The sequence below is a fragment of the Babylonia areolata genome, chromosome 1, assembly GCF_041734735.1.
Source record: "Babylonia areolata isolate BAREFJ2019XMU chromosome 1, ASM4173473v1, whole genome shotgun sequence".
Classification (NCBI taxonomy): Eukaryota; Metazoa; Mollusca; class Gastropoda; order Neogastropoda; family Buccinidae; genus Babylonia; species Babylonia areolata.
The window spans coordinates 50,130,221-50,157,720 of record NC_134876.1 but is presented as its reverse complement, the minus strand read 5'-3'; the positions used below and the strand labels follow the sequence as shown (position 1 = coordinate 50,157,720).

Sequence of the window (27,500 nt, the reverse complement as noted above, 5' to 3'; positions counted from 1 at the left end):
GAACTGCACGTCTTCCTGTCAGATTGCCTTCTTATGGTACAAGCAGTTGTTGAAGGAAGCAGAAATAGTCATAGATGTCGTCGTTGCCGTAGCAATAGTAGTTGTAGTAGTAGCAGCAGCAGCAGCAGTTACGGTGGTAATAACATAAGAAGTATGACATGTGCACATGAAAAAAAAAAAGAACAAATTCATACTCAGTCAAATATACTTAATCTGATAGCGTGTAGATATAATAATTACAAGAAAGTGATACAACTGCCAGAAAACGTGTTGTCTGCTGGTTTGCTTTCGCTATGTCAATCTCTGTCTTTGTCAAAAGTGTCCGTCCGTCTGTGTGTGTCTCGTTGTCTGTTTCTTTCTCTGTTGATCTCTGTCTTTCGTTCTCTCCTTCCCTTCATCTTCCTCTCCTCCAGTAAGAGATTGTGCGCACCACTGTGTGTGTGTGTGTGTGTGTGTGTGTGTGTGTGTGTGTGTGTGTGCGTGCGTGCGTGCGTGCGTGCGTGTGTTGTTGTTGTTGCTGCATGGGATTGCATGTGTATCAGGAAACCTTATGGATTGGTCAAGCATAAACTATCATTCAGTACCGCCCAGGAAGTTAAAAAAAAAAAAAGCATCCACTGATATCAGTAGCGCATGAGAAAGAAGTTTTTCGTAGCTTCTTTCGTGAAAGCATAGTTGTTGTGCGAACGTTATGCCATTGTCGAGAATGATGAAAGGGGGACTTTCAACAACAACTACAAAAGAAAAGAAAATAAACAAATCAGAAAGTGAATTAATTAACTGACTGTTTGACTGGTACCTAGTTTGAAAGCAGTTGGTTTGTATTGTCCCTAATAACGGTTATCAGTTCTTAACGAAAGAACGAGTCTGCTACTTGTTTAATTCAGTTAGTGTTGATGGCCTTGTGGACAACAAATGCCGAATGATATTAACAAAAGATAACTTACAATTGAAGGGGGAAAAATGAAAGAAGAAATGTTTAACACAATAATATTGTTTAAACCACACACAAAAAAGAGATAAAGATAAAACCACTTTGTTTGTGACGGTGTCACTTGAGCTTTGTTTCAAAGAGATTCTGACTGCTACAGTTTTTGCTGTTTTTAGGACATCACCACCGACGCTTTTTAACTGCATCGTCATGTGTCTAGCCTGTGGTCCCCAAGGGACTTGTAATATGTGAAAGAGGAGCGAAGGTGATACACGTGTGGCTCGCTATTGATCCCCACTTCTGACTCGCAACATGATTGGTCATTGAGATTTCAGATTATCAAATTATCGGGCTGTTGCAGAATTTATTCATTCCTTTATCAGTTTCTGTAGGTGACTGCGAGTTGTATTGGTTGTGAGAGAGGGGGTGGGTGGGGGAGTTGGTAGCGTGGGGGAACCATACACAGTATACTCTTTTTGCTTTTTGCACGCTTTTTGTTTCATCCGACATTTGTGCTTTACATGGTTGCTCGTGGTATGCGTTTGGCGTAAAAGTCGTTGCTGATACAAGCTCAGTATGGATGAGTACGATGACATGAGGATGAAAAGGAAAGTCATATGGAAGACGGCCTCTCTCAGTTATTATCTCTGTGTGAGAGAGAGGAGAGAGAGAGCTAGCTCAAAGTACTGATGTGGTGGGATAGAGAGAGAGGAGAGGGGAGGACCGAACAGCGTGAGCACAATTTTTCAAGGGATGTCGAAGCTTGTTGAAGTCACACTTCCCAAAAAAAAGTCGAGAAAGAAATAAAAACAGGAGAAAAAAAAACGGGTGAATATGGAAATCAGGCTCTCGGTCGCCGGTGGGGGGTGAGGTTCTGCGAAAATTGGGGAAAATTGAGAAAGAGATCCGGGGAGAAATTGCTGGAAAGGTAGTCTTCCCAGACGGTCCTTCCTTGACAGCTCTTTCCCTTTTGGCTTAATGGTTGGCAGAGCAAGGTAGGAGAGAGGCCAGGGACACGCCACATAAGTTTGGGTAATTGCCGCTCACTGTTTTGTCGTTTGTATTCCGCTGAGGCTTGGAGGGAGGTAGCGGGGAGGGAGGAGTGAGATTAAAGTGCAGGTTCCTTGTACCCACGACACGTGTTGGGGTGAAGGTGGGGTGGGGTGTAGGGTGCTTGTGGGTCAAACCTGCAGGCTTCAGTGTATGGCATGGAATACGAGTTGATGACGACAGAGAGATTTTTAGTCTGATTCCGAGAACGCTTGGGTAACACACACTTACATACAAACACGCACGCGCACTCTCTCTCTCTCTCTCTCTCTCTCTCTCTCTCTCTCTCTCTCTCTCTCTCGCTCGCTCTCTCTCTCTCTCTTTGGTGTATGTGACTTAAGACTGCTTTAAATGAAACCTATTTTAGGATGTTTGTGTGCGTCCGTGCGTGTGTGTTTGCGTGCATGGGTGATTCTGTGCGCGTGTATGTGTGCGTGTGTATGGTGTGTTTGATTGTTCGTTTATTCGTAAGTTGGTCGTTTAGTTGACTTCATTTCCAAAACGTTCCAAAAGATACGGGTAATTTATTTTTTGTCAGTTTTACTGCCTGGTGTTTTCCTCGTTTCAGCCATCTTTTTACAGTTAATTGGCGATATGGTAGGAAAACATTTGGCAAAAGGAGAGGAAAACGTAAGGACGTTCCTGATTCACAGTAATGCGATCGTCCTCAGAAATTCCTGTACACGATTTTACAAAAGTGTGTGTGTGTGTGTGCGTGGGAGAGTGAGTCTCAGTCTCGCAGTCTCAGTTTCTCAAGGAGGTGTCACTGCATTCGGACCAATCCACATACGCTACACCACATCTGCTCGACATATGACTAACTGGCAGCATAACCCAACGCGCCAACGTGTGTCTGTGTGTGTGCGTGAGCGAGAGGAGAGAGGGAGTGTGTGTGTGTTTGCGCGCAAGCGCGTGCTGGCATACCTGTACGCGGGTGCATGTGTGTGATTTTAACACTGACTTCAAAATGCCGCAGTGTTAAATCTAAAACTGTTCCAGCAGAGAGGCAGGCCATCTGTTGTTCACAGAGAGACAGTCAGTCGCTAAGCAATACGCTGTCCTAATGCATGCTGTGTAGAAGCTGATGCAGCAGACCAGAATTGTCCAACATCTCTCATGACGCCATCGACCATCACCACCGCCACCACCACCTCTTCCACTACATCCACTTAGTCTCGGGAACAGTCCCTGTTGTGGGACGTCCTTACTGTCACCGCACTCCCACCCACTCAGTTTTTCCTTCCTCCCCGACCTTCTCGGGTTAAAATTGGATCAAGCGGTTATACCCCAAGAACTGCACCCCCTTCATGCGTTCTGACTGATTCCAGTGTATTCAAAATTTTCCTTTCCTTTCTTTCTTTTCATCCTCCTTCCTTTAATTCCACGCTCCTTCTGTCCTTCCGTATATCCTGTCTTCTTTTTCTTTCTTCCTTCTTCTTTCTTTCTTTCTTTCTTTCCTTCTTTCTTGGGGTTTCTGGTTTCCGTTATTACACGAGTTCTTGATGGCTTTTGCGAGTCTGAACACCCCCACCCCCAAAAAAAACGGATAACGATCAGCGGTTGAGGGCACATTGAAGATCTTTTCATTGATCGCTATCTTCGAGGTGTGATATGCAATCCTAAGCGGGACTGTTGATAGCCTGTCATAGCCGAAGATGGCTGGAGTTACATGTATTCAGTGCATTGCAGTACAACTGCCATTTATTGTCAGATGATATTAACAAACACTGTACCCACAAAATACACATGGAAGAATGACGAGAATCGAGTATTGGTTTGGGAGAACAGTGTTGAGGGAGATGAGCAGATGCGGTCAGTTTACATAAAGATCGATCAAAGATTGAGGTTTTCGTAGATGTATCTGAAATTTTCCCCGGGGGAACTGATAACATGTGGGGCAAGATAAGTCTGGAACCCAACTTCGTAAGGTCAGCACGTGCCGTAAAAACGAGACAAGCCTGAAAACAGCTTCGGTGCGTGCCTGACGGCTGCAGTTTGCGTAATTGTGTGTGAACGTGACCTTTTCATGTGATACAGCGCAAGCCTGCTGGAGCGGAAGATGAATTTAAGCGGTTTCAGCATCCAGTAGAACGCACTGTGAACAAGGCTGCTGTAAGCTTTTGTCCTGGCAGGAACTGATGCCGTTGTTTGATGATAGAAATAGGGAAATTCTCCTCCACATCGGATCTGATCGTGTGTTTTTGTTGTTGTTTTAAAATTTTGTAGGGACCAGTCTTCAGCATACTCCATGACCATTGACATCCAAACACTGTCTCTCTCTGACTGCTTGTTGGGGTGTGTATGTGTTTGTGTGTGCTCGTGCTCGCGCGAGCGCGGGACGTGTGTGCATGCTATGAATAAATCGATGCAGAATACTAGTAATCTCAACACATCTCACGCTTCCGTCGATCACAACTGCCATTACCACCACCTTCAATTAGTCCTTCAGAACTGTCCGCATACTGGGATATCCTCTTTCCCTTCAGCGCAGCTTATTCCATCCCGATCTGCTCAGGATGTGGATCCAGGAATACGCTGCAAGGCTTAGTTTTACCCTCACCTGAATTCGTGTTTTAAGTTATTTTGTATTCGATCTTTTTTTTTGCTGTGTTCTTCCTTACTTCTTTCTTTCTATCTTGAGATTATTGTTCTCGTTTTTCTTCTGTTTAAATGGAGTTGGATTTTGTTTAATGTCCCATAACACATACTGGTGATTGAAAATGTTTTGTAAAAGTATTAATTTTCACAGTTGAAGGTTATCGTTTAAAAGGTATGAGAAGAGGAGGGGGTGAATGGTGAGTTGGAGGAATCCGGGTAGGAGGATGGTGGGATCAAAGATGAATATTTAGAATGAATGTCAGTGTTCAGCAGAATTAAAGAAAATTACTTTATGGACTCCAATTTTTCAGCATGCTTCTCATTGTTGATGTGAAATATTCTACTGAAAACTATTCTTCTTCAGCTTTCATCGTCTTTCCAGTTTTTGATTCTGTGCTCGACCTTTCTCGCAGTCTCGAGATCTTCGTTGATTCACTCGAAACAGTTTTATTTCATGCCATATATATGATGAATTAACAGCATAATATGAAACAGTTTGCCAGATATATGAAGAAACTTAGAACATGGTGGAAAGAGGAGGAGGGAAGTGAGGCAAAGGCACAATCAGTTTATTGGGAATTATGAATGGAATATCATTCATTTGTTTTTTGAATGAAATGGGATCTCCGAACATATTATTCTCAAAGGGTCTAAAACCTTTTAAGATGGGGCAGATGTGGAGCGCAACCACGGAAAGGTCAGTTCGTGCCTTTGAAACGTAAACGTGGCCGAAACAGCTTCTCTGCATGCATGCAGTTTTCGAAATTGCGTGTGAACGTGACCTTCGCACGTGGTGCTGTGCAAGCCTGCGGGAGCGGAAGATGAATTTAGGCGTTTTTAGCATCCAGCGAAATGCGCTGTGTACAAGAAGTACAAGACGAACATTGCCGAGATATATGTGTCAGTCCACTGTGGGGGTCTGGATAGCAGTGGCATCAGGCAAAAAAAAAACAATTGGCTCTGTCCCTTTCAGGGAATCAGTTAACCAAGGGTTCCAGTCTTCCTTTCCGCCCTACTTTTTTTTTTATTTATTAGAATCTTTTGAGACATATTTTAAAAGTGTTTTTAACGATGGGGGAACTGTTTAGTTGTTTGTCTGCACCGAAACAAGCTGATTGTTTGGGATACGGAAGTTTTCACTTGCTGGCATTGATGGCAGAGATTTATATTCGATTGCTCTTCAAGATAACAGCATTCGTTTCGCAGCGTGAAGGTTAAGAATCATGTGACAAATACTTGTTTTCCATAAACTATACAGACTGGCTTCAAACGAGACAAACGCATTTATTTTATCAGCTCCCCATTGCATACGCACAACCACAGATTAATTTCAGAGGAAGTGGTCACAAACTTATGATCGAAGTTGGACGACAATTTGCAATAGCTGAATGGCTGTGCAGTCGAGGAACTTAGCATTCATTGATGTCGTGTTACAGACAGATGAGAATGTGCCGACTGACAGGCGCCGAAAGGGAGTCGTGTGGTAAGGAAAACAGCGTTTCAGAGGGTCATATATATATATATATATATAGATAGATAGATATATAGATATATATATATATAGATATATATATATACGAGGGAGAGGGTGGAGACCTCTATGTGTACGTGCGTGTGTGTATGTGTAAGTTGGGAAGGGCAGAGAGGAGTGGGGATGAATAATGGAGGGGGCAGGGCACGAGCGCTGGGATTGCTTGTTCGTTGAGGTCTGTTGCTCGAGAACTTGGGTTGTCATGTTCTGGCTTTTATTATTTCGTGGTGCCTTTTCCACATACGAGCTCTTTGTCTCTGTCTCTGTCTGTCTGTCTGTCTGTCTCTCTATCTCTCTCTCCAACTCCATATTAGTTTAATGTGTTCACTGTTGCTGTCACCTTACCCCTCTAGCTCCCCCTCCCCCCCCCCCCCCCCCCCCTCCGCTCCCCATGTTTCACTCTTTGATTCCCTTTTTTTTCTTTTTTCTTTCTTTCTTTCTTTCTTTTTTCAGTGTATGTTTATGCATCCATTCCTCAATTCTTCCCCTTCGGTCATCTCCCTCGTATGGTACTCAGTACCATACTCGGCGTTCTCAGTTTCTGACTCGGGTACACTGGCACCACTGCCCACCTCTTTCCCCTCCCCCCTCTATATTTAGATCAGAGAATACATTTGTCTATATAACCCCCCCCCCAACCACCCCTACCCCCCCCCCCCACCCCCTTTGTCATCACCATCCTCCCCCACCCCACCTCGCGCGCGCGCGCGCACCTTCCTAACATTCTGGATTTTTTTTTTTAAGTCCCCTTGTATATAATATTATATTCAGATGGACAATCTGTTAGACATGCAGCACTGGCAGCTTTGGCGCCAGGCACGCACCATCACCAAAAGAACGGCGCAACAGTTGGGAGACAAGGGTATCGATGCCACGAGACTGATCGATGAGGGTGGGGCATGTGTCGACTGACAGACGCCCCAGAATAGGATGAGGGGGAAGTGGGAGGGTGTTAGGGGGTGGGTGGGGGGGTAAGGTAAGGGAAGGGGTAGGAGTTTGAATGGGGCGGAGGGGGGGGGGGGGGGGTGGCGAGCATGGTGATGGTGTGAAGAGGCTCAAATCGGGAAGAGGGTTGTTGGACATGGAAGTTGGTCGAGAATTATGGTTTGAGAGGCTTTTTTTTTTTTTTTTTTTTAGGTTATTCGTGTTAGGGGTAGGTGAGACTTTTCAATGTTCACATGTTCTCTCTGTCTTTTCTCTCTCTCTCTCTCTGTATGTGTGTGTGTGTGTGTCTATCTGTCTGTCTGTCTATCTTTCACCCTCTGTCTCTCTCTGTCTCTCTCTCTCTCTCTCTCTCTCTCTCTCTCTCTCTGTCTTTCACCCTCTCTCTCTCTCTCTCTCATTCTCTCTCATAGCCCTCTCTCTCTCTCTCTCTCCCTCTTTCTTGCTCTCTCTGTCCTGGTCTGTTTAAGCGTGCTGTTTACCAAAAAATAATATTGATATTTACACATGTTTAACCACGCTATTCATAAATCATGAATTGAGTATATATATATATATATATATATATATATATATATATATATATATATATATATATATATACATGTGTGTTTGGAATCATCATTTGCACATGATCACCCCCAGCCCCACCCCACCCCAACACACACAGGCTCCCTCTCTCTCTCTACCGTTCTTGATTGTTTTTCATGTCATAATGATATCATTTATTTATCTTTTGTTTCCGTTGTCATTTTCCTGAGAAGTCTGGCGAACCGTTGCTCAAGAAATCAAATCGGAAGGAGGCTTTTTCTCTAACTCAGCACCTGTGTTAAGGGGGGGGGGGGGGGGGGGGGGGGGTAAAAGCAAACTCGTTCAGGGCATGCGGAAAATTCATTACCGTATTTTCAGAATAACTATTGCAGTGTGATGCACTGGTGCACACGCTGCATTTGATGAGTTTTACATCCTTTGTGTACAGAGAACTGCGTTTTTTTAACACGTGTGTGTGTGTGTGTGTGTGTGTGTGTATTTACTGGGGTCTGTCGGAGCATTCTCGAAACAGACTCTTTGTTGGCGCCAGCGTCTTTGTTTGTACTGAGAGGTTTACTCAGTCAGTAAATGTGTGTGTGGGTGCGTGTGCGTGTGTGTCCTTTGTATTTTTCAAGGGCAGTGAAAAGCCATTTTCATCCATCAAGCTGCGGCGTGCTGTCTTCCAAGAAACAGTCTTACAGGAGGAAACAATGTCGAAGGAAAAGTCTCAACTAATACGACCATCATCAAAACTATTTGAAGGGCGGGTGAAAGTGTGTGTTTGTGTGTGTTTGTGTGTGTGTATGACTGTGTGTGTGTGTGCGTGTGTACGTGCGTGCGTGTGCAAACGCTTCGAACCTCATTACAGTTTCAGAATGTTGCAACATCAACAAGGAAACGTTGTACAATGACAACTAACAAATAATATTATAGTTTTTAAAAAAAAAATCAGCTTGACACAGATGACAGAACAGTGAACCACCCCTCTCTCTCCCTGTGTGTGTGTGGGGAAAAAACGAGAAATATATCTGTACATCTTACAAATCTCTGTCTCTGTCCGTCAGTGACAAGCCAGTCAGCCACAATGAAATCAGAGACGTGTAAGTGGCCTCGCGCATAGCGACAGGGCCAAATCGTGGTGGCAAGCGAAGCCGATCGCAGATCTATGTCATAAATTATTTCCTGCAATCTGTTCATCTGTCCCCCACCATCCCCTTCGTACCTCTCCCACTCCCTCCCTCCCCACCTCGACCTCACAATCCGCATCTCTGCCAACATCTCTCCACCTGTCCATACACTGCCATCACACGTACGCACGCGCACGCAAGCACACACTCACACACATTCATACACACACATACGCGAGCACACGTAATCGCGCGCGCGCGCGCACACACACACACACACACACACACACACACACACACACACACACACTCTCACTCACACACACACTTTTACAATTTTCAGTCTAAAATCACAATTGTGGATGAATCAGCACTCTCTCTCTCTCTCTCTCTCTCTCTCTCTGAACATTTTAATACATTGTTTTCACTTTCTCTTTGCCCCGAGGGCTGGATGAAAAACAGCACACATATTCCACTTCCCTCAATTAAAAAAACAACAAAAAAAACTTCGTTTTCTCTCTCTCTCTCTCTCTCTCTCTCTCTCTCTCTCTCCCCATCTCTCTCCCTCTCTCTGTCTCTGTCTCCCCCCTCTCTCTCCTGTCTCTCTCCCCATCTCTCTCTCTCTCTCTCTCTGTCTCCCCCCTCTCTCTCTCTCCCTGTCTCTCCCTCCCTCTCTCCCCCTCTCTCTCCTTCTCACTCTCTCTCTGTTCCTCTCTCTGTCTCTCTCTCTCCATCTCTCTCTCTCCCTCACTCGCTCTGTCCCTCTCTCTCCCTCTCTCTCTCCCTTCACCTTTCCCTTACAGTGCTGATACCACCTCGGATTACCAAAGTGGCAGAAATAGGATTGAATCAAACAAGCAATGATTTAAAAAAATATATAATGATAAAAAGAAAATCAGTGATAGTTCTGGGGGGGGGTTTGTTTTGTTTTTTTTTATGTTTGGTTGTGTGCCAACACACACAGTGGTTTCTTCGAGGTCAGTACAGAGGAACGTGGTGGTCTTGGGTGTCTGACAGCTGTGTGTGTGTGTGTGTGTGCCGTACGTGCTTACTCTGTGGTCGTGGTTTGTTGAGTTCAGGCTGTCATGATGCTGAGGTGAGTGGGGGTGGATGGGGTTTCGGGGGAAGGGGTCGGAAGTGAGTCAGTGTTGTGTGGTCAGTGTAGTGCGTGGTAAGGGGTAGTAGATCATGCGTGTGTGTTGTGTATTCTGTATTATAGGTGGTGGAGAGAAGGGTGTGTGTGTGTGTGTGTGTGCAAACAGTGAAAAGCACATTGAAGTCCCACAGGACATTGACCCCTCTCTCTGTCCAACAACCCAGTCAGTCACAGAGAGGAATCTGAGAACTTGTGCACTTGCACAGCAGCTGCTTTCATCCAAATGATGATGGCCTGGTGCTGAACTGACCGGCACTGTCATACTTCAAACACCCAACTGTCCATCTCTCCCTCTCCCACCCCCCGTACATCCCTACCACACCCCACCCTCCCCAATTTCCCTGCGTGCACACACCACCTTCCCTGTCCCCTGAACACCACAGACTCATACACATACACGCACGCACTCATGATTGAACGACACACACACATGGCACACGCTCGTTCGCTTGCACACACATACACACACACACGCAACGGCGCACCCTCCGCCTCTTCCTGCTCACTTCCTGACTGCTGACGCCACCTCGTGTCACCCAAGTGGCGGAATAACAATTAAAAACAAGCAAGCGGGCAAGTAACCAAACAAAAGAGGAAAGAAAGAAAGAAAAAAGCGTGACAGCGCTCACCAGAACTGTATAGTGGGGTTTGGTTTGGGGTCAGAACGGGTATTGAACGTTGTATGGTGTCTGGTGATCCGTGTGTGTGCGTGCGTGCGTGCGTGTTGCCGGCCTGTGTTTCCCCAGACCTTGTATTGTAATGTCCGTGTGTGCACCACCGGCCAATCCGTCGCCGTTCCCGACTGTTTGTCCATCGTGTCCGTGCACAACTTGCTGCTTGCACGTGTCCCGCGTAGTGTGCACCATCCGTGCAGCGCTCAGTGTAGTGGTGGTCGTGGTTTGTTGAGTTCACTGGCGCCATCACTTTGATGCGGCTCTGCGGAGAGGGACGTGTGGTCGGGCTGGGAAACGTGTGTGGGGGTGAAACTTAAAGAGTGGGGGGTAGCGTTTTGGTGGGGTTGAGGTGGGGTAGGTTGTGTGTGTGTGCGTGTGCGTGTGTGTGTGTGTGTGTGTGTTGAAGTTCACACCATCACTGTGGTACTCAGGGGAGTTGGACGTGTTAACAGGGAAATGTGTGTGGGGGGTGGGGGGTGAAACGGAATGGGGAAGCGGAGGTTGGGGGACGTTTGGGTGGTATGTGTGTGTGTTTTGTGTTGATGAGAGAACAGGTGGTGAGCGTGAATGTGTATGTTTGTTGCGCGTGCGCACACTCGTGCATTTGTAAATGTATCATGTTGATCGTAAGGTGACAGGTGGTTTAGCGCGTATGCGTGTGTGCATGCGTGTGCGTGTGTGTGTGTGGGAGGGGGTGGGTTAGTATGTGTGTGTGTGTGTGTGTATTTGGGATAAGCGCGCATGTGTATTCACATGTGTATTCACGCCCGCTGTTTCACATACGTGATCACGTGTTTAAAAAAAAGATAGACAGACAGTCAAAGCAATACTGTGGCTATACAGTGGTCAGGTGATTGAACCATGTTGTCGCTTAGCCTTTGCCTGTGGCTGTTCCCCCCTCTCAACCCCCCCCCCCCCACCACCACCACCACCGCCCCTCCCCCTCCCACACACACCCTCCGTCCCGCACACTCACACCCACCCATCCCCCACCCCCTACCCTGCACCCCGTTGTCTGTCTGTCTGTCTGTGTCCTGCCTGCCACCTGATGCTGATGCTGCTGCTGACGCGGCCACGCACTTCTCCTCTCATCCGCGCTGCCGATGCTCAGTGGTACTGGCCTGACTCTGCTTGTCTCTGTGGAGTAGTGGTCGTAGCGCTGCAGTGATTGAGTGGTGCATACCAGATCTTTCTTTCGCCTTTAACCCTCTTGTTTGCGCCTTTTTTTCTTTTTCTTTTTTTTTTCTTTTTTTTTTCTTTTTTTCCGTTTTTTGTGTGTGTGTGTTTACCACAATCGCGCTTTATCTTAACAACGCTCAACCACAAATTCATGCAGGCGTTTGGTCGTTTGTGTACGGCGATAAAGAGAGAATTAAATGAGCAAACTAATGTAATACTAAAAAGTAGATGAGAAGCTGTCAGTATAAGATTTTTTTTTCGATAATTTTTTTTTTTGTAAACAAAAAAAGTAGTTGTGATGGCTGTTTTCCGGGCTGTGGCGAACAGTCTTAACCTCTTTGTCATCGTCAGTTCGGCATTCGGTGCATTATTCCCGCAGCGCTGGTCACGAAAGCTCTGAATCTGAATGAGGATGAATTGCATGATTTACTGTGGCAAGGCCTGAATTTCCATCCTGTATTGCAAGTCTCGATTTTTTTTTTTTTTTTTTTTTTTTTTTAATGTGAATCGGATAATTATGTAGGATTCGTTTTTATAACCTTTCCATAAAATTCAATGTTGAAATTATCATTTGAGTGTATCCTTGATAGTTATTCCTGTATCAAAAACGATTTGCAAAAGTGTTGAGTTTCTGGTCTTTGACTCATGCGACTGAAATACCCCGAAACCTGTTGTTATTTTGTTTGTTTTTTTACGCGGGTGAAACCAGGTCAGGAAAGTTTCAGTAAAGTGTCAGTAACCCCATTATCTAATTTGAGCACAAAAACGTTTCGCCTGGTTGTAAAACTTGAGTTCTGTCTTCAGTTGGTGGGAGGCTTGCCATTGATTGATGTTTGCGTGCGTGCCGACGTCGGCTGCAAGAAAGAGCTTCTTTAACTGACACGTAATTGTCTCAACATCATACGCGAAGGTTTTTTGTTTGTTTATTTATTTGTTTGTTTTTGTGGGTTGGGTTGGGGGTTTTTTCAGAAAAAACGGGTTAACAGAACAGCTGGCGCTGACATTTTGTCTCTATGTTGTTCCCTGAAGCTGTCTTCTATGGAAAGAGCCAGTAAAAACAACCGCTAGGTCTGACGTGGATTATGCTTCCATTCATATGTGTATAAAGCTCCTCAGTCTCGAGTGATCCGTTGGCACTGTCTAGGAATTAATTTTGTGCTGAAGGTGAGCAAATGTTCGATGTTTCCTGTGGAAACTGGCTGATGGATACAACTGCAAACGCCAACATGGATTTTAGGCCCGTATCGTATGCGAGTTAAGCCTCTCAAGTTCTGGTGGAAAGGTTGAGTACGAAGGAATGACATTGTAAAAGTTGAATTTGTCTCCGAAGTGAGTGAACAAAAACAAAACTGCTAGTGATTATTATTTCATTTTGTCCCTGTTTGATCTTATTCTTATTTACTTGTAGAAAACACAAGCGGAAAGACTTGCATACTTGTATGAACCAGTTTGAATTTGATTTGCGCCACAGGTAAAAGTACCTCTACTGACAGAGATATGTAGGGAAAAAAAACAAACAGCTGGTGTAAGAACTTACCGGTCACATGTGGAAAAGACAAGTAGAAAGAATGGTTGGTGTTGATTTTCAAGTGTTTCAGTATCATTGGTGAAACCTCTCGCCTGTCGACAGGAATACAGGAAGCACTACCAGTGTGTTCATATCAATTTGACTTTGTCTCAGCGGCCTCCTTCATTAAAACAAAAAAAAAAAACCAACAACCACAAACAAACAAAAATCCTACTTTCCGTAAGAAGCAAAGGCAGGGCGAGTCATAGCTTTTACCGGAGCTCTGTTTTTTTATGGACTCTGGTTGATAATTTGTTTCACGGTAACTGAAGCGAGCTGGCTGAGGTTCATGTGAATCTGTCATTACATCGAGAGAGAGAGAGAGAGAAATCGTCAGTGCAGTGAAAGACTTTAACAGCATCCTGTCACCAGCGTCGCGGCCAAGAGTGAAGAATGAGCACGGTTAGTGAGCCATGTGTGTGTTGGGTGGGGAGAGAGAGAGAGAGAGAGAGAGTGTGTGTGTGAATGAGTGTGTTTGTGTGCGTGTGTGTGTGTGCTTGCGCGCGCGTGTGTTTGTGTGTGTGTGTGTGTGAAGAATAGAAAATTGGTTTATTGTCATGAAACGTTAACTGGTTTTAAGGTCTAAAAGACACAGGGCAAAGTATAACATGAAAACTGATCAGTTCAGCACTGGTTGGATGTCGCTGTCTATCCAGTTCCTAATGCATGATGTCACGAAATGTCGGAAATATGATAGTCATGATAACAATGGTTTGATCTGTTCGTTATGAAGGTTGATACGTGACATATATTAAGTTCTTGCTCCAGTGTTTTATATTGGCCTTGTGTGTGTGTGTGTGTGTGTGTGTGTGTGCATACAGACAGACAGACAGACACATACGCATGAACGCACGCACGCACTCACATACACACGCAAGCACGTACGCACGCACACATACGCACGCACGCACGCACGTACCTACTACGCACAGGTGGGAGGGAGGTATACGAGGAGGGGACTAGGATTAGAAGAGACAGAGAGAAAGGAGAGAAAGACGAAGGAAGGAGAGAGGAAGGAAGAGAGAGTGAGAGACGCGTTGACACTTTGATGTCATTGGCCATGAGGTCTTTATGACATGGGTGAATGCGTCAATATAGAATAGAATAGAATATGCCTTTATTACAAAGTGTACCGGGGTCACAAGGAATATATATATATATATATACACTTTCACTACAAAACATTAGAATAAACGAATGAAAATGGTGAAAGCAAATATCGAAACAAAACAAAGCTCTTTCCTTGAAAGAAAAATCATTGAGGGAGAGAGAGAGAGATGGGGGGGAGGGGGGGGGACGCTGTGTGGGAAGATCAGAAAAGAGAGAAGTGGGGGAGGGGGGGTGGGGGGGGGGGGGGAGACGGCAGTGTTCTTTATTCTAACAGTTTGTGACGGCTTGCCACTGGTCTTGATTTAAATTGCTTCGCGCGCAGGGTGCACATTCAGTTCTTCTTGACTAGTTGTCTTTCTTTCTTTCTTTCTCTCTTGTCTTTCTGGCTGGCTGGCTGTAATTCGGTCTGTATTTCTTTTGTTCTTTCTTTACTTTTCACGTGTGGGATTGTTTGTTTTGTTTATTGTTTGTTTGTTGTTCGGGGGGTGGGGGAGAAGGAGAGGGTACGGGTTGGGGGGGGGGTGTTTTTGGGGGTTTTTGTTGGTTTTTTTTGGGGGGGGGTTTTTTTTTGTTGTTGTTTTTTTGGGGGGTTGCGCGTCCAGTTGTGACGTGAATATTGTATCTAAATGTTCGTAATAATCAATGATAATCAACAGTAAGGAACACGTAATCTGGGTGTGTTAAAAAAAAACCCAAAAACATTTAACTCTTCTTTTTTTCTACTACAGTCGCATGCGTGTTAAGGAGCACCGTTTCTCTTTTATTTTTATTTTTTCTTTCTTCTTTCTCTCTTTTTTTGTGTGTGGGGGGTCGGGGGAGGGGGGGGGCTTCAGCATGCCTTTTGTTGTTTAAAAACGAACAAAATTTTTATCTGTGTGTGTTCTAAGGATGGACAGTGGTTCTGTTTTGTCCGTTTGTTTTTGATTTTTTCCTTAGATCTTTCACATCTAACTTGTCCGTTAATAAAATAGACGAATAAATAGATGAATAAGTGCATAAATAAAATCACCATGTTTCCAGGCTTGTCTGAAATATTTTGAATGGACTAAATAATTTGGGTTTATCATAAATGAAGCGACCATCCCCATTTCCCCCTGGCCCTCCCCCACCGTATAACCCCCCACCCCCACACCCCAACACCCCCTTACACAACAAACACAGGCGCGCCCGCACGCACGCTAAAAGTGTGTTCGTGAATGCATACATTCAGACTTGCTTGATACGACATTATGAGGTGCGAGCATGTATTCTCTCTCTCTCTCTGTCTTTCTCTCTGTCTCTTTCTCTCTCTCTCTCTCTCTCTCTCTCTCTCTCTCTCTATATATATATATATATATATATATATATATCATGCACGCTAAAAGTGTGTTCGTGAATGCATACATTCAGACTTGCTTGATACGACATTATATATGTATATATATATATACATATATATATATGTGTGTGTGTGTGTGTAATCTTGGTCAATCCCAAGTTTTTTTTAAAACTGGACACCACACCATGACTTGTTGGGCTCACTGGATGAAGCAAGTTATGCGATTATAGATTAAATTTTTTATTAAATCCAGGCCCAGATGTCTTTGTATTATCATAATGGAATGGAGCTACTTTGGAGGTACTTAGGACCAACTTGAGCAAATGAGAGCTTTTTAAACCACTACCCTGTCCAAACACAATTATACAGTTTTAAAGGTTAAAGAATTAACCCAGCTTTGTGTGTGTGTGTGTGTGTGTGAGCTCCATTCCATTATGATAATACAAAAACATCTGGGCCTGGATTTAATTTTATTCTCTCTCTCTCTCTCTCTCTCTCTCTCTCTCTCTCTCTCTCTCTCTCTCTCTCTCTCTCTCTCTCTCTCTCTCTCTCTCTCTCTCTCTCTCTCTCTCTCTCTCTATATATATATATATATATATATATATATATATATATATAAACTTTGTTTCTTCTAATGAAGATTTATTGTTTTCGTTTCAATCATGATAATATCTAGTTCTTCAAACTTCATGTGGCTTTGTTTTGTGTGTGTGTGTGTGTGTGTGTGTGTGTGTGTGTGTGTGTGTGTGTGTGTGAACTGTTCACTTATCCCTTGATTGGTAGCCATGAAACTGCATGTTTGGTGCATTTCTGTTGTGCATGTTTGGGTGTGTGTGTGAATGTGTGTCTTCATGTTTTACATTTATTCGCTTATTTATCACCATTGTTGTCTTATTTATTTATTTAATTTTTTTTTAATCATTTTATTAGTATTACTATTATTATTACTACTACCTTTTTCTATATTATAATTATTATTCATTTATTTATTTATTTATGTAAGCTTATCTATTATTTATTCCCCCGTTTTTGTTTGTTTTTGTTGTTGTTGGTTTTTTTTTGGTTTTTTTGTTTTTTATTTTCTCAAGGCCTGACTAAGCGCGTTGGGTTACGCTGCTGGTCAGGCATCTGCTTGGCAGATGTGGTGTAGCGTATATGGTTTGTCCGAACGCAGTGACGCCTCCTTGAGCAACTGAAACTGAAACTGAAACTGGTAGCCATGGCCTGTGTGATGAAGAAATCACCCTTCCCCGGTATCTCTCTCTCACCCTTTTGTGTCATGCCGTGTTGTTCAAGTTGTGTATATCGTGTGTTGATGCTGATCTCAAGGTACATATTTTATTCGTGATTTATTTATGGACAGCCTGGCCACATTCATAGAAACTGGCGTACCATTTGGTGTTTGATAATCAAACAATGCACACGGTAATATCCCCAGCTATTCCTCACGAGTACTGCTTAGAAGAAGGAGGAGGAGGAAAGAAAGAAAGAAAGAAAGAAAATATGGGGTTTGTCTTGGAAGAGGTATGGAGGGGGGTGGGGGGGTGGGGGGATGGTGGCTCTTTCTTGAAGAATGTGGATGTGTGCCTCTGCTGTATCATCATTTGCCTTGGCTTATTTTTTCTGTCGTCTACGATGTGCGTTCGTGTCAGACAGAGAATCGTTACTTTTCAACACAGCGTGAATCCTGTTCACTTCCTCCCCGGCAGGCTAGTCGAGTCAAAATGCTCTGTTCGTACCAGTCAGTTTGTAGATTTTTTTTTTTTTTTAAGACACGATGATTGGGCATTGCTACTCTCCAACGACCCCCATCTCACTCACACACACACACACACACACACACACACACACACCGTCACACACACACACACACACACACACACACACACTCACACACACACCGTCACACACACACACACACACACTCACTCACTCACTCATTCACTCACACACACACACACACACACACACACACACACACTCACACCGTCACAAACACACACACACACACACACACCGTCACACACACACCGTCACAAACACACACACACACACACACGCACACACACACACACACACACACACACACACACCGTCACAAACACACACACACACACACACACACACACCGTCACAAACACACACACACACACACACACACACACACACACACACACACACACACCGTCACAAACACACACACACACACACACTCACACACACACACACACACACACACACACACACACACACACACACACACACACACACACACACCCGGACATTCTGCTGTCATCAACATCCAGTCTTCACGGTCGTCCTATCAACTAATCTTTCAAACTGACTTTTGCCATGAATGATTACTACAATCCGGTGATTTCCATGAAACCGGTGATTTCTACTGATCACTGTGCTTTTCTTTTCTTTTTTCTTTTTTTTTTCAACAAATGTTTGTTCTTTTGTTTCAATTTTTTACTTTTTCATTAACTGTCAGTCGATTTATTTAAAAAGAGATGGTTTGGGTCGGAAGGAAAGAGAGATAGTGAAAGACATAGATAGGGAGAGAGGGGAGAGGATGGAAGGAGGGAGGGAGAGAGAGAGAGAGAGAGAATAATATAAAGAGAAACAGAAGAGAGAGGGGCATTCGTGACTGAGAGGGAGAGAGAGGAGAGGGAGGGAGTGATGTAGGGAGGGAGGGAGACAGATGGAGAAAGAGGGATTTGACATTTGGTCTTGCAGTACAGATAGGATTATGCTGTCACTATGACTCATTACAGTTCCAAGTTTGTTGAACGCTGAATCAAAGATCAATGATGCTTCATCAGCTTTTCCATAATGTCAAGTTATCACCTTAAATTGACCTTGGAACTGTGTCCTTGACCCTAAAAAGGTGGTTTTAGTTATCCGAAAGACCTGTGATTGTTCCTTGCTTAATCCAATCTCTACTGTGTTGATGAATTTTGTCTCAGTTATGGTAAGCGGTAACCTTGGCCTTTGACCTTGAACCGTTTCAATGGTTCACGTTTTCTGTATAGCCAGTCACTGTATCAAGTTTTACGAAAATTGGCTCCAAGACACAAGCGCTTCTATCATGCCCCATCATTATTTGCATTATCATGTCATGTTACGAACTTGACCTTTGACGTTTGCATCTGGGTGTTGTTGTTTTTTGTTTTTGTTTTTTTTTTATGATGAGGATAGTTGGGAAAAGGTTGTACCTGTGTCAACAATCTCGTCAGGTTTGATATCTCCACCGCCATTCTCGGCAAATGAGTGAGTGCCAACGTTACCACGTTTACCACTGATAGCTGATACACACACACAAGCACACACAGACACGAACACACACGCACGAACACACACACACACACACACACACACACACACACACACACACACACACTGACAAACAGGATGATCACACACACAGACTCTTCTTTTTTTTTGGCTGACGCACGTGAGTGAAAACAAAACAAAACACAGTGGTAGCTGTGATCGATCGTCCCGTCGCTTTATTCACGCTGCATCAGCACTGATGATGATGATGATGATGATGATGATTCGCCGGCCCCCGTGATCAGACTGATGGTGTTTATCAAACACACACGCCCGACGTGTTGCCACACTTTTCCTTTTGATACCGCCACAACCGCAGTATTATTTCTCTTTTCAAAAACACACACACAGACAGACTAGACTAGACCAGACAGCCGCGTGCGAGGTGTTGACAAAAAGGGGCAACAACCCACCTGTTTCCCCGGCAGCCGGAAGGAGATTGGAAAAGACACAACTTTTGTTTTTGTTTTCGTTATGTTTTGTTGGTTTTTATTGTCTTTTCACTGCGCTGATACCACTGCCAAGAAAGAAGAAAAAAAAGACAAGTTCTCTCTTTTCTCGGCCAATGGCCAAGTTCTACTTGGAGCCAACCTCTGAATACCCACCAGACACCCTTCCACCATCCGTTCACTGCTTTACCCCTTGCAGCCCCCCTCCCCCTTCCTCACCCCCCCCCCCCCCCCCCCCCCCACTCCCACCCCCCCCCCCTCCCCCCCCCCGCCCCTCCCCCTCCCTCAAAACTTCTCACCTGCACTTCCTGTTTTGACAACGGAACTCAGGACTGAATTTTAGCTCTTGTCTTTGAAGAACGCAACTTCCATGCACTCTTTCTTGAATGTTGCATGTCTTTGAAAGAAAGGGAAAAGGAAAAGGAGCGGACAGAGAGAGAGAGAGAGAGGGGGGGGGGGGATGGCGAGAGAAGGGGGGGGGGGGGTCCTTGAAATGCTTTTTCTGCTCTGGTTCAGACGCGACGTGGTGAAATAAAGCGTGATCAGCGAATAGAGTAAAGGGAAATGAAAGGATCAAGTAGGGGATTTTTTTCTCAGCCATTTATAAGGTGCATAAACGCTGTGTGTGTGTGTGTGTGTGTGTGTGTGATGGGGGTCGTGTCTTTAAATAAAATCTACAAACTGACTGGTACGAATGGAGGTATACAGGATTCACGTTGTATGTTGGAAAGTAACGATTCTCTGCCGTGTCTGACCGTGGATCGCATAGCGTAGACGTTAGAAAAATAAGCGAAAGGCAAATGATAATGACGGAAGCGCAGAGGTACATACATCCACATTCTCCAAGAAAGTGTAAAGGGCAATGGCGTGTGCGTGAGTGTGCGGCCGGCGGGCGGGTCGGTGTGCGCACACTGACGTTTTTGTGTTTACCTTCAGTGTTTCCTGGGAACGGCAGCTTTTGTTTGGGATTCTTTCTCACTGCGAAAGAAACAAGACACGGTGGCGAAAGACGCTTAAAAGGTGTTGAGAGAGAGAGAGAGAGGAAAGAGAGAGGGGGTTAGAGAGATAAGTGTGTTCAAAGAGAGCAGCGAAGTTGCTGTGGGCGTCAGACATCAAAGCCGGTCTGTCCCTGACGAACCCCAACCCACCCAGCCCGGCCTCCGACCGCGGCTTCCCCCCCCTCCCTCGGTCCCCCTCCCACAATCCTCCCCCCCCCCCCCCCCCCCCCCCCCCCAACACACACACACTCTCTCTGCTTCTCCCTTCCCCCTCCCCACCTACCCCTTTCCACACACCGAAGCGTAATCGCCTGTGTTGTCTGTAATTGTGTGTATATATCAAGGTCTCTTTTATCCGTCCCATTGAAAGCATGCCTGAGATATTGACTGCTGCAGCTACTGTTAGTGTTAACACTCACCCCCATTAGACAGTTAGAGAACAGGGTTTGGGGGGGGGTTATTAGTGGAGACTGAAAAGCTGATATGATGTGGAAAAAAAAACATGTATATCGTCACAAATATGGCGAGTTTACACAGCAGTTGTTGTTGTTTTAAATTATGTTTGCATACCTTTCATTATTATTATGTTTGTAATAATTGCTAATTATTGCTATCTTATTATCATAATTGTTATGATGATGATGGTGATGATGATATTATTTTATCATTCTTGTTGTTGTTCTGAATGTTTGTAAGTCTTGTATTACAAGGACCAGCACTGAAAACAGTTGGACGAGGGTCAGAGAGGGTGTGGGAATGGAGAGGTGGGGGAACTTGAAGGAAGAGAGGGAGAGAGATGCGCGAGTTGGCGAGTGGTGACGGGGAGATGCGGGAGAATGTAATTACACCCAGCACGACACACGAAAACTGTATGTATGTTTGTCTGTATATGTTTGCCCTCTCTCTCTCTCTCTCTCTCTCTCTCTCTCTCTCTCTCTCTCTCTCTCTCTCTCTCTCTCTCTCTCTCTCTCTCTCTCTCTCTCTCCTCCCATTTTGTTCTGATTAGTACCTACTTCGTCACTAGAGCTTTACAGCTAATGACATTAAACATTTCAGTGTTCAGTGTTCTCTCTTTCTCTCTTATCACACACACATACTCTCTCTCTCTCTCTCTCTCTCTCTCTCTCTCTCTCTCTCTCTGCTTCAGTCTTTTGCATTTCACTTAATTCAGATGTGTGTCGGTGTCGCTGGACCTTACGTTAAGCGCGCGAGCGTGCCGGTGTATGTGGATGTGTATATGCGCGCGTGCATGTGTTTGAGGGAGAGGAGAGCAGGGAGAGAGCAAATAAACTATTGTCTTGTCTTGTCTTGTCTTGTCTTGTCTTTGACGGAGCGAACGCGCACTTGCTCAAGTTTGGGTAAGCGTGTTCGGACTCGAGAGAGAGAGAGAGAGAACAACGCGAAATGCCGAAGGGAGTGAACTCGAGTGACTTAGCTGTGTCGAAACCTTGTTACGAGTTATCTCTCTTGTTCTTGTCGCAGTTCTCATTTCCCACGGACTCATTACATGAAAATCCTTTACTACTGTGCATGTGTAAGTGTACGCGCGCCGGGTTAGTGCGTGAGTGTGCCTGCTGAGTGTGTGTGTGTGTGTGCGTGCGAGCGCGTGCGTGCGCGTGCGTGCGTGCGTTCTTGCGCGCATGATCGGTGTGAACTGAAAGATAGACTCAGATGGACGAGAGTTCGTTGGAAAGCGACAAATTTATTAGCACGCCCATGAAATTAAAAGTTCATCAACTTAGTTAAAAAGCGCAAGACTACTAACCCCCCAGATAACACCCTTGGATTTTTTTATTTTTTTTTTTCATGGGGGTTGGACAGTCATTCTAGTTCTGCCCCCAATATTTATCTTCATTTTCAAAAAAATGCGTGTGACAGACAACACGCCATATATTTAGAAAGTGAAAAATTTAATTTTCCAATGGGGGGCAGGTGGGGGGCGGGGGTGGGGGGGGGAGTGGGGTTGCAGATGATACGGGGGAGTGGGTGGAGAAAATAGATTGGCCTGCCCTGAAGTGACTTCAGTGGGAGCGAGTGTTTCTGGGCCGTTGACTTGGACTGGGGGTCAGTCATTTCCACGCGATACACCGGGCGCTGTCTCTGACTAAGTAAAGACGTCGGAACAGAGGCCAGAATGTCAGATCGGAGCTTGATTCGTTGAGGGTCGTGGGCGTGTGGATAGACAGACAGGAGGTCGGGGGAAGGGGGTCGGAGGGGGGGGGGGGATGCGCGGACGGACAGACAGATAAAGCGAGTGATGTAACAAACTCCCGTTTTATGTAGGTAAGGGGGCGTGCAATCAGTTCTTTACTGTTTTGACCCAGCTGTGATGGCATGGGTGCCCGTCCTGACGTGCCAGAAAGATGGAAAAAAAAAAAAAAGAGAGAGAGAGGTGGTGCTGGGTGGAGAACGAGATAAGAGGATGGTTCAGTTGGAGGGGTAAAGAGGGGAAAAAGAGAGAGAAGACAGAGGCACTCAAACAGGCAAAGGGAGGGGAAGAGAGGGGGGCTGAGAGACGAAGATAGGCAGTGAGAGAGTTGGGGGTTCTGAAAGAGAGAGTAGGGCGGGTGGAGAGATAGAGGATGGTTGGAGGGGTAAACGGAGAGAAAAAAAAAAAGAAACAGAAGACAGAGGCACTCATACAGGCAAAGGGAGGGGGCGGGGGGTGGGGGTGGGGGGCTGAGATAGGCAGTGAGAGAGTTGGGGATTCTGAATGAGAGAGAGAGGGGGGGGGGGGGTGGCGGGGATGGAGAGATAGAGGACGGTTGGAGGGATAAAGAGACAAAAAGAGACAGAAGACTGAGGCACTCAAATAGGCAAAGGGAGGGGAGATTGGGGGCGTGGGGGGGCTGAGAGACGAAGATAGGCAGTGAGAGAGTTGGGGGTTCTGAGAGAGAGAGAGGATGGTTGGAGGGGTAAAGAGAGAAACTGAAAGAGACAGAAGACTGAGGCACTCAAACAGGCAAAGGGAGTGGAGGTGGGGGGGGGGCTGACAGAAGAAGATAGGCAGTGAGAGAGTTGGGGGTTCTGAGAGAGAGAGAGAGGGTGGAGAGATAGAGGATGGTTGGAGGGGTAAAGAGAGAAAAAGAGACAGAAGACTGAGGCACTCAAACAGCCAAAGGGAGGGGGCGGGGGGGTGGGGGGCTGAGAGACGAAGATAGGCAGTGAGAGAGTTGGGGATTCTGAATGAGAGAGAGAGGGGGGGGGATGGCGGGGATGGAGAGATAGAGGATGGCTGGAGGGGTAAAGAGAGAAAAAGAGACAGAAGACTAAGGCACTCAAACAGGCAAAGGGAGGGGAGATTGGGGGCGTGGGGGGCTGAGAGACGAAGATAGGCAATGAGAGAGTTGGGGGTTCTGAGAGAGAGAGAGGGTGGAGAGATAGAGGATGGTTGGAGGGGTAAAGAGAGAAAAAGAGACAGAAGACTGAGGCACTCAAACAGGCAAAGGGAGTGGAGGTGGGGGGCAGGGGATGGGGGGGAGGGGGGTTCTGAGAGACGAAGATAGGCAGTGAGAGAGAGGGGGGTTCTGAATGAGAGAGAGAGAGAGGGGGGTGGCGGGGATGGAGAGATAGAGGATGGTTGGAGGGGTAAAGAGAGAAAAAGAGACAAGACTTTCTGAGGCACTCAGGAAAAGGGAGGGGAGGTGGAGGGTGGGGGCCTGGGGGCGGAGGGGGGGGGGGGGTGCTGAGAGACAAAGACAGGCAGTGAGAGAGATGGGGGTTCTGAGAGAGAGACAGATAGACAGATAAAACGACAGAACGTCAATGCCTCTCATTTTCTTGATCGTTTCCCCCTCCCCCCCCCCACCAGAAGAATCGTTTCCATACCGCCCAACATTCCTGGCACTTGTTCCTTTTTTTAACGCGGGACGAATGGAACACTGGAACAGACGTCAAACCTTGATCGTCGTCATCTAACTTGATTTTGTTGTGTTCGTTCTTCTTCTTCTTCTTCTTTGCGTTCGACAGCTGCGCAGTCAGGGTCGAAGTCCGAGGGATGCCGTTGTGTTCGTTCTTCCCATCAGGGAGGGAGGCCCTGGGGTGGGGGATGGGGGGACACGAGTGGTGGTGGGTGGTAAGGGACGGAGCTTGTGCGTATCGCTTTGAGAGATGACAGCCACTTCCCTCTGTCCCTCCTCCCTCCGCCTTCTCCCCTGGACGATCCTGTGGTGCCTTACATGTTCCGACTGCGCTCTGTGTTTGTGTGTGTGTGTCACAGCGTGTGTGTTTGAGAGAGAGAGAGAGAAAGAGGGAGAAGGAGAGAGAAATGAATTTTTGGAAGACACTAAAGAAGCAGTGCTTAAGAAGGAAAATCGATTTGCCAATTTGTAGCCATTAGCCAAGTCGCCCACAACACAATAAGCGAGTCTGGGTCGCGTACACTTTTCTACCTTTTTTTTTTCTTTTTACTACTACTTTTTGGGGGCTAGGGGGGAGCCGTGGGTGCTCTTAGGGGTGGGGTGGGGAATACACAGGCAAGGGGATTGGCTAGGTGTGTTTGTTCACTTTGTTATACGTTTCTTCGCTTGTTCTGCGAATCTGTCTTTGAGTGTCTGTATCTCTGTCTCTCTCTGTCTCTGTCTGTCTCTGTCTGTCTGTCTGTCTCTCTCTCTCTCTCTCTCTCTCTCTCTCTCTGTGTCTGTCTCTCTGTCTGATATTGTATATATGCCCTTGTGCATGAATACTTTTTCCCCTTCGTTTATGTGTGTGCTAGTTTGTAGATGAGCAAGGACAGATATGAAGAATAGGCGATGCCTAAAATCTTAATCCTTGATTAAAAACGTTTTGAGTTCTGAGTTCTCCCTCTCTCTCTCTCTCTCTCTCTCTCTCTCTCTCTCTCTCTCTCTCTCTCTCTCTCTGTGTGTGTGTGTGTGTGTGTGTGTGTCTGTGTGTTATGTGTTTGTGCGTATGTTTAATATTGGTGTCTTCCTTCACCGATGAATCCAATTCACCAGCGTTTTTTGTGCCGGCAACGATACTTAGCCCCGATGGAAAACATTATCATGATATATATATATATATCTGTAATGTACTGATCACCCTTCAGCGTAGCCAGCTCCCAGCTATGATAATCACTGTAGTCTATGACTATGAGAACAGTGATTTGCACAGATAGAAGTCTATACATCACTACTAACAGCAGCTAACTAGCCACACAGGTCCGGGGTTCTCTCACCCACTCACCACCTACAGTATAGTGTGGAGGCACTGAGACCGGTCAGACAGCCAGCAGCGATGATGCCTGTGGTGGTGGTATAGGTGTCCAAACAAACGCCGAGACAAAATCGATAACTCTCGCGCTGTTTTCGCCCCCACTACTACCCCTCTCTCCTTCCCTTCCCGAGGGGGGTAGGGTAGCCAAAGGTACTCTGATTAAACCTAGACTCTACAGTTCATCCTTTGTTGTTGTTGTTTTTTTTTTTTTGGGGGGGGGTCTTTTTTTTTTTGGGGGGGGGGGGGGGTGATTTATGTATGTGTGTGTATTCCCAAAGTCCTGACAGGACAAAATCCACTTTCACAACTAACTCCATACTAACCCCGTTCTAATCCTCTTGTCACCACCACCTTTCATCCACCCCTGTACATAAAGTTCAGACGGTTGCCTGCGTGAAAAGGTTGGGGGTTTTTTGTTGTTTTTTTTTGTTGTTGTTTTTTGTGTTTTTTTAAGGTTATACACGTAAAAAAATTATTTAAAAAAAGCCCGCTCGATACAATTGTGTGTGAACGTGGGAGTTTCTGCAGCCTGCGAACACAGAACAAGACGAATTCTCCCACTCATTCGGTTATGTAAACTATATCAGTCAACTGTGGCAGTGGTGGTGGTGGTGGGTGTGTTCGTAAACTCTGTGTGTGTGTGTGTGTGTGTCACAGCGTGTGTGACAGACAGACAAAAATATTGATTGTCAAGCCGACCGCAGGGCCATCTCAGCTCATGACATAGCAAAGCAAAATTGACTGAAGGACAGGGAAAGATAGAGAGAGAAGGACGGCTCAGTGTGGAGACAGAAAAGCTGTGTCGCTGTGCAACGAGGCCGGTACAATAAGTGAAGAGTCAGTTCTGTAACAAGAAATCGAGTAAGTAAAACAAGTGCAGTAACATTCGTTTTGACCACAAAGGCAGACAGACACACACACACACACACACACACAGAGAGAGAGAGAGAGAGAGACTGGAACTACAGGATAGCACGTGTCTGGATTGATACCAACAGGAAATCGTTATTCGGCTGTTTTTATCTACCATGGGTCTGCGCACCAAACAGCAGTGAGGTGTAGATGCGAAAGCGACTACACACACTTTATTAGTGTTGTTGTTATTATTACCACCACCGCTACTACTACCTGTACTATTACTGCTACTACTACTTTTGTTACGTTTTTTGTTTGTTTGTTTTGTTTTTAATTCTTTGGCGATCTCAGAGAATCCTCTTCTTTTGCCGGGTCCACAACTCTATCGATGCCCCTCCCCACCACCACACTTCTCCCTCCCCACCCGCGTCCATAAAAGATAACCTTCACGTTGCCATACACTACATGCAGCTATCCCCAGACAACCCCAAAGATGCGTGAGAGATGTGGGGTGGGGTGGAGGGGAAGAACAAAGAGGGGTAAGCCATGATATTCCTTTACACGACTCCCCCCCCCCCCCCCCCCGCACCCCACCCTGCCCACCCAGTCCCCTTAGGAAAAAGAGAGAGAGAGAGAGACTCGAGGAGGGAGATATACAGCTAGGCGATTAGTGTTCTTTTCATCTGTATCGATAAACGATCGATCTCATGGTGAACAGAGGGGTGGTGATGCCTGTAATGGGAGCCGGTGGCAGGCAGGCAGACAGGAAGTGAGGCAGGCAGTGATGGATGGGAGTGGTGGCGGAGGAGAGGCGCGGAGGAACAACAGCAACAACAACACACAATAGCAACTGTACTCAGCAGCCGGACAGTTTATAAAAAAAAATAAAAAGGCACAGCACGATCTGGCGGCTTGAAAGCTTGGTGGGAATTAG

The 27,500-nt window shown here is 45.8% G+C and overlaps 1 protein-coding gene across 3 annotated transcripts in view; it reads left to right on the top strand.

Annotated features, from left to right (window-relative positions):
* The window catches only part of LOC143283738 (dipeptidyl peptidase 4-like), a 343,939-nt gene that overhangs the window by 188,386 nt on the left and 128,053 nt on the right, over positions 1-27,500 (top strand). Inside the window, exon 1 of one of the 3 annotated variants that reach the window (XM_076590095.1) lies at positions 13,506-13,688. The exons of the other annotated variants lie outside the window; for them this stretch is intronic. Within the exon in view, the coding sequence (XP_076446210.1) occupies positions 13,680-13,688 (9 nt within the window). The 5' untranslated portion in view covers positions 13,506-13,679. Of the gene's footprint in view, positions 1-13,505; positions 13,689-27,500 lie in introns of those variants that run through there. 3 annotated transcript variants of the gene reach the window in all.